The 7,500-nt window shown below is 38.6% G+C and overlaps 1 protein-coding gene across 5 annotated transcripts in view; it reads left to right on the forward strand.

Moving 5' to 3' along the window:
- LOC135090158 (uncharacterized) overlaps positions 1 to 7,500 on the forward strand; it is a 208,955-nt gene that overhangs the window by 173,131 nt on the left and 28,324 nt on the right. For 4 of the 5 annotated variants that reach the window (XR_010261795.1, XR_010261794.1, XM_063986571.1 and 1 more), the window contains one exon: positions 2,580 to 2,636. The exons of the other annotated variant lie outside the window; for it this stretch is intronic. Coding sequence is in view for 2 of the 4 variants with exons in the window: in XM_063986571.1 (XP_063842641.1) it covers positions 2,580 to 2,636 (57 nt within the window). In the remaining 2 variants the exon portion in view is untranslated. The remainder of the gene's footprint in view (positions 1 to 2,579; positions 2,637 to 7,500) is intronic. 5 annotated transcript variants of the gene reach the window in all.

Consider the following 7,500-nt stretch of genomic DNA (forward strand, 5'->3'; position numbering starts at 1 on the left):
GAAGAAAACGAGATGGGAGGATGAAAATTTAAGGAATTGGCGTATCGAGAGAAAGAGTAGGAGGTGAAGGAGGAGGAGGAAGAGGAGAAGGAGCCTTGGAGAAAATAAACGAAGAGGAAAAAAGAAGGAGAAAGAGAAGGAAGAGGAGGGGAAAAAGAAACGTAATTGATGAATGGAAAGAGGAGAAAGAAGAAATAATAGGTATAATAGGAAATTTGTTTTAGAAATAAGATTGATGTATGATGATAATAATAATAATAATTGTAATAATAATGATAATAATAATAATAATAATAATAATAATAATAATAATAATAATAATAATAATAATAATAATGAACAAAAACAAGAAGTGCAGGAGAAAACATACAAGAAAATTAGAAAAATAGGAAGAGAGAGAGGAGGAGGAGAAGGAGGAAGAGAATAAGAAAAAAAGGAAGAGGAGGAGGAGGAGGAGGAGGAGGAGGAGGAGGAGGAGGAGGAGGAGGAGGATACTGTAGGGAGTATCACCCAGACATACCAACAAAATGAGAGAGAGAGAGAGAGAGAGAGAGAGAGAGAGAGAGAGAGAGAGAGAGAGAGAGAGAGAGAGAGAGAGAGAGAGAGGAAAAGGGAAAAGGGAAAGAGTATGGCGAGGAATTTACGCATCTATCAGGAACCCCACAAGGAATTTTTGACCTTATGTACCTTTAGCATAAAGGAGAGAGAGAGAGAGAGAGAGAGAGAGAGAGAGAGAGAGAGAGAGAGAGAGAGAGAGAGAATGACCATGTTCCGGTACGTTTTGGTGTGTGGGTACGTTGTGTGTGTGTGTGTGTGTGTGTGTGTGTGTGTGTGTGTGTGTGTGTGTCTGCTTTCATTCCTATTTCCAGGGTAATATCCAAAGACCTTCCGAAATTGTATAGAACACACACACACACACACACACACACACACACACACACACACACACACAGAGGCGACGTCTAAATACATTAATTACCAAAATGAATCACTTAATCCATAGTGTTCGAAGCTTCGGATTGTGAAACAGGCGTAGAATAATTACAGAGAGAGAGAGAGAGAGAGAGAGAGAGAGAGAGAGAGAGAGAGAGAGAGAGAGATTGGTAGCGTGACACCTGAGATTCCTACCACACACCTGCGCCAATTAAGGTCAGATGAGCGAGCGAGAGAGAGAGAGAGAGAGAGAGAGAGAGAGAGAGAGAGAGAGAGAGAGAGAGAGAGAGAGAGAGAGAGAGAGAGAGAGAGAGAGAGAGAGAGAGAGAGAGAGTACAAGTGAACTACCAAATTAAGACAGATAATTAAATAAAGAAACAGAACAGGGGATGTTAATTTAGATGAAACAGTTACGAATATAAAAAGAAAGAGAGAGAGAGAGAGAGAGAGAGAGAGAGAGAGAGAGAGAGAGAGAGAGAGAGAGAGAGAGAGAGAGAGATTAACAGCAATACTATATAATAACAGCAAAAACAACATCAACATAACGATGATAATAATAATAATAATAATAATAATAATAATAATAATAATATTGTATGTTGATTAATTTCTGTCTATTGTAAAAAAAATCATGTACTCTATTTTTTGCTTCACACACACACACACACACACACACACACACACACACACACACACACACACACACGTATATATTCTCTACTTATTTATTTATTTGTTTACATCCTTCCTCTTTTATCACATTTACCTGCACTCACCTCTTTCATCTCCCCTCTATAACATGTTTTACTTACCTGTGCTACCTCTCTCTCTCTCTCTCTCTCTCTCTCTCTCTCTCTCTCTCTCTCTCTCTCTCTCTCTCTCTCTCTCTCTCTCTCTCTCTCTCTCTCTCTAAGTTTAAAGCTGTGGATCTGCTGAGAGAGAGAGAGAGAGAGAGAGAGAGAGAGAGAGAGAGAGAGAGAGAGAGAGAGAGAGAGTGGAAAGGGTTAGAGGAGGAGGAGGAGGAGGAGGAGGAGGAGGAGGAGAGGCAGGCTTCTTTTCATCTCAAGTAAAGAGGCAACAGTGAAATGAAAGAAATGTCTAGGAGATGAAAAGGGGAAAAAGAATCTGTTTGCCTCTCAAAGTCCAATGATATGTCTGTATGTATTACTTTTCAGGGTGAGAGAGAGAGAGAGAGAGAGAGAGAGAGAGAGAGAGAGAGAGAGAGAGAGAGAGAGAGAGAGAGAGAGAGAGAGAGATGAATACCGTGAAAGAAGACGCACACATTAGATCCATTAAAAAGGATAATAAGAACGATGACTTAAAATAGGAATAAGATTAAAAGATAAAAGGCAGAAAGAGAAATAACGAATGTGGAATAGAGAAAATGTGATAGCAAATATTGGAAGCAGGTATAATTGTTGATAAAAGATTAGTTACTTGGGAGATGGATGGAAAAATAGATACATAGATAGAGAAATAGATAGACAGACACACAGACATGTAGATAGATAGCTAGATAGATAAATAGATAGATAGACGAGACACACACATACACACACACACACACTCACCTAACTTAATTCAGGTACTATTTGTTGGATTTATTAAACGAAAAGATAAATTAATGTCCTTTTAAATTTGGCCAGGTAACGTCGCGTCCGCCACGACCTTCATTACCCAGGTGACACCGTGCTTAATTACGGGTAAGGTAATGGATGACGCTTCCTTAATTACCTGTCGTTACCTGCAAGGGGGATGATACTGTACAGATGTTCGTGGTGGTGATGGTGGTGGTAGTAGTAGTAGTAGTAGTAGTAGTAGTAGTAGTAGTAGTAGTAGTAGTAGTAGTAGTAGTAGTAGTAGTAGTAGTAGTAGTAGTAGTAGTTGTTGTTGTTGTTGTTGTTGTTGTTGTTGTTGTAAAATATAATGATGCTGAAAGAAAGAAGGGGAGGAAGAGGAGGAGGAGGAGAAGAAGATTTTCAAAATAAGGAGAAAAAGAAAAAAAAAAAAGGAAACAAAAAACAGCAACAATAACACGAGGAGTAGCAACAGTAGCAGCAGTAGAAGTAGCAGTAGTAGCAGAAATAGTAGACCAAAAACATTAATAGCAGTAGTAAAAGTTAAAAAAAAAAACACAAGCAAAAAATAGACAGTTTCCATAATTTCCTCTTTCCACTAATGCTCTAGTGCTTCCTTTACCAAGCATCACCTTGTACATTCACCCCCTTACCTGCACACCTGAGCTCACCTCGCCTCGCTTCGCCGCGCCTGGCCTCACTTGCTGCTAAATTTACCTGTCAGGGAGGGCGCGATGGAAAGGTAAATAGGTGACATTTTCAAATAGACTCGTATAATGAAAAGGGTGAAAGGTAATTTAATAATAGACCCCCAACTTTATTTAATTTTCCCTCGCCCCGCAAAGTGGAATAAATTTGTGGACCTTTGCGGCAATTTGGTCTCCGTTGGAAGCCTGTGTAAATAGCGATATATATCTTGTGGTCTGTTAGAGTGGGGGGTGGGAGTGGGGGTTCTGGATTCGTGTGGTCTTTTTTGTGTGTCTGTTTGTTTGTGTGTGACTGTGTGTGTGTGTGACTGTATGTGTGTTTGTCTTTCTATTTGTGTCTTTGTGTGTGTGGGGGTGGTGGTTTGTCTGTCTGTCTGTTTCTTTGTGTGTGACTGTCTCTCTGTCTGTATGTGTGTTTGTATGTTTGTTTGTTTGTGTGTGTGTGTGTGTGTGTGTGTGTGTGTGTGTGTGTGTGTGTGTGTGTGTGTGTGTGTGTGTGTGTGTCTGTCTGTCTCTCTGTCTATTTGTCTGTTTCTTTTTCTATGTATTTGTTTGTCATATATATGCATGTATCGCACTATGTCTGTATGTCTGTGTGTATGTAACTCTGTTTAAATGTTGCGGTAAAACACTTCCTGAAAAAAAATATATACCTTTCTTTTATATATTTATCTATCTATTTATTTATTTATTCATCTCATTCATACATTCATACATTCATTCATTCATTCATTCTTTTACGCATTTTATTTATTTCGGTATTTTGATAAAAGCTTAAGAGGATGATAGTAATAATAATGATAATGATGATAACAACAACAACAACAACAACAACAACAACAACAATAACAATCACTAATACTACACATCCCAGACCATCCTCTCTGACTGGCTAAGTTCTACTACTGTACTTTCCTCCTTCGCATTGGCTTAACTGAAGGAAAGGGCCATTAGATAGTTAGATAATTAAACTTAAAATCTCCTTATACAACCCTACCCTTGACACACACACACACACACACACACACACACACACACACACACACCAGCCATTTCAATCAGGCTAATTAGGTAACCGTGATTAGTGCGTGAATTTACCTGGCGAGCCGATAATACCTGTGATGGCTTACCTGGCGGGTTGTGAAAGGCAATTGTGTGCCGATGTATGGGGTCAGAGAGAGAGAGAGAGAGAGAGAGAGAGAGAGAGAGAGAGAGAGAGAGAGAGAGAGAGAGAGAGAGAGAGAGAGAGGGGGGGGGACTGTTGGTATGATTAATTGAGTAGGAAACAGGAATGGAACGAAGGGGAGGAAAGGAGGATGAAAGAAAGGAAGGGAGTAAGGAAGGAAGGAAGAAACAAACCAAAAAATGGAAGGGAGGCGAAAAGGAAGGAAAGAAAAAACAAAAATCGGGCATAAAAGAGAAAATATTTGAAAAGTAAAGCGACGATTGTTGATGGAGAGAGAGAGAGAGAGAGAGAGAGAGAGAGAGAGAGAGAGAGAGAGAGAGAGAGAGAGAGAGAGAGATTACGTCACCTGTTTGATGGAAAATTAGACAGGTAACTGAGTAATTAACTTTCATACCTGCCGTTTTATTTTTAGGACATGTTGAATTTGATGATGTAGTGAAGTGCGATTAGAGAGAGAGAGAGAGAGAGAGAGAGAGAGAGAGAGAGAGAGAGAGAGAGAGAGAGAGAGAGAGAGAGAGAGAGAGCAATGAAGCAATGTCAATACCGTATGTGTATGTGTTTTGAGTGTGTGTGTGTGTGTGTGTGTGTGTGTGTGTGTGTGTACGCCTTTGTGTTGCGTTAAGCGCGTCACCTGAGCGGGAATTAGAGCGTCCGGTGTTCGTTTTAATAAAGCTTAACGTGGAAATGTCTGTCATCAAAGGGTCTTCTTTCCTGCACACACACACACACACACACACACACACACACACACACACACACACATTGAAATACCTCTATGTTTAATTAATCCATTTGTTTAGTCATGTACTTTACGATATATTTGTTGAATTATTTGATTTACTCGCCTAGAATGATCTGTTTATTAAGGAGTTTTCGTATTTGTGAGTGATTTTATTTGTTTTGGTTCTCTCTCTCTCTCTCTCTCTCTCTCTCTCTCTCTCTCTCTCTCTCTCTCTCTCTCTCTCTCTCTCTCTCTCTCTCTCTCTCTCTCTCTCGTTCTCGGTTTGCTTACTGTCCTGTTTGTTTTCTTTTTTTTTTTATAGAAAGAAAAGTATTTATGTTTTGGAATCTACTAAACTGCCGCTGCCTCATAATTTCTTCAAGTGTGTTTGGATGCAAGGTAGAAATTCATTGTGTTGCTTTTCTTTGTTCATTTTGCTGCTGGAAACTCTTATTAAACTACATCCCACTTTTTTTTTTTTTTTTTTCTACATATATATTTTTTTTTCTGACAAATTGAGTCACTTTTCCTTTTTGCTTAAATTTGTTTTGAAAAGTTTTATTTTTGGTACCTAACTTTTTTTATCTTATTATTAATATTACCTTTTTTTTTTTTTTGCATTATTAAAAGTATTGTTATTTTTACAAAGAGAGAATAGATAAAAGCAAGAAATAAAAACGAAAAAAAAAGAAAACGAAAAATAAACACATTACTAAGAGAGAGAGAGAGAGAGAGAGAGAGAGAGAGAGAGAGAGAGAGAGAGAGAGAGAGAGAGAGAGAGAGAGAGAGAGAGAGAGAGAGAGAGAGAGAGAGAGAGAGAGAGAGAGAGAGAGAGAGAGAGAGAGAGAGAGAGAGAGAGAGAGAGAGAGAGAGAGAGAGAGAGAGAGAGAGAGAGAGAGAGAGAGAGAGAGAGAGAGAGAGAGATGTACCACAAAGGACCCCAGTAAGAATTAGTTCCAGTTCACATTACGGTGCATAATAAGAGTAATTCCGGGTTGAGTAAAGGTACGAAGGAAAAAGGAGGGAAATTAAGGAAAAAAGAGGGAAGCAAGAAGGAAAAAATGTGATCTATGTTTTCTTTTTTCTTTTTTCTTTCCCTCCCGTTCTTCATCTCATCTCCCATAAGTCATCCTTTTCCCTCTTTCCTTCTTCCTTGAAAGTACGAGGAAAAGGAAGGAAATTAAAGGAAAAGGGATGAAAAAGAAGGAAAAAAGTGTGATCTGTGTTTTCCATCTCTATTTATTCTTTCCTTCTTCATCTCATCTCCCTTTCTTCATCTCATCCCCCTCTTAATTCACACCTCTTTTTTCCTCTTCCATTTTTCCCCCTTCTGCATTATTCTGTTTCCCTTCCTTGCTATTTTTTTCCTTTTTCCTCGTTCCATTTTTCCCTTCATCTCTTCTTTTATCTTCCTCTTACATCATTCCTTTCATTTTCAACATTCTTATCCTTTTCCTTTTTTTCCTCATCCTTCCAACACTTTAACGTTTTTGTCTTCCATTTATTTCCTTCCTTCTATCCCTTTCAATATTCCTTTATTATTAATTTCCTGACAGTTTCCCTTTTTCTTGGCTCCTTTCCCTTTTCTTTCCCTTTCCTTTTTTTCTGCTACTTTTATTCCCCTTTCTTGTCTCTTTTCCCTTTCTTTTGTCTTTTCCAATCCTTTTTTACTCTTTTATCTTTCTTTTTAACTTTTCCGCTTTCTTTCCTTTCTTTCCTTTCCTTTTTGTACTCTTATTGATGTTTATTTTCCTCATATTTCCCATTTTTTCCTCTAATCCTTTTTCTCTTCGCTTTTTTTCTTTTCCTTTGCCATATTTTTTTTTCTTTCTTATACTTTTCCTGCAATTCTTTTTCTCCCTTTCCTTTCCCTTTCTTTTCGTCTCTCTCTTCTCTTGTTGTTTTCTTTATTTATTTCCCCCTTGCTTCTTTTCTCCTTTTCTACCTCTTTCCTTTTTTCCTTCCTTCTTTTACTTCCTATAGAAATTGTCTTCTTGTCTGTTGCTTTCCTTCCCTTTTCTTTCCCTTTTCTGATACTTTATTCCGTCTCTTTTATGCACTTTTCTCCTTTCTTTTCAGGGCAATTTTCACATTTTTTGTTTTTCCGGGTCGCATTCCGGTGAAGGTAAAATTATTTCAGTGTTGTGTAAATTGAAGAGCCGAGAAAGAGGTTGTTTCATCTCTTCAAGTGTACTCTCTCTCTCTCTCTCTCTCTCTCTCTCTCTCTCTCTCTCTCTCTCTCTCTCTCTCTCTCTCTCTCTCTTTACAATTTTCTTTTTTTCTCCCTTTTTTGTAGCTTGCTGAAGCAGAAGGAAGACTAGGAGGAGGAGAACAAGGAGGAGGAGGAGGAGGAGGAGGAGGAGGAGGAGGAGGAGG

This window comes from Scylla paramamosain, chromosome 34 (assembly GCF_035594125.1).
Source record: "Scylla paramamosain isolate STU-SP2022 chromosome 34, ASM3559412v1, whole genome shotgun sequence".
Taxonomy (NCBI): Eukaryota; Metazoa; Arthropoda; class Malacostraca; order Decapoda; family Portunidae; genus Scylla; species Scylla paramamosain.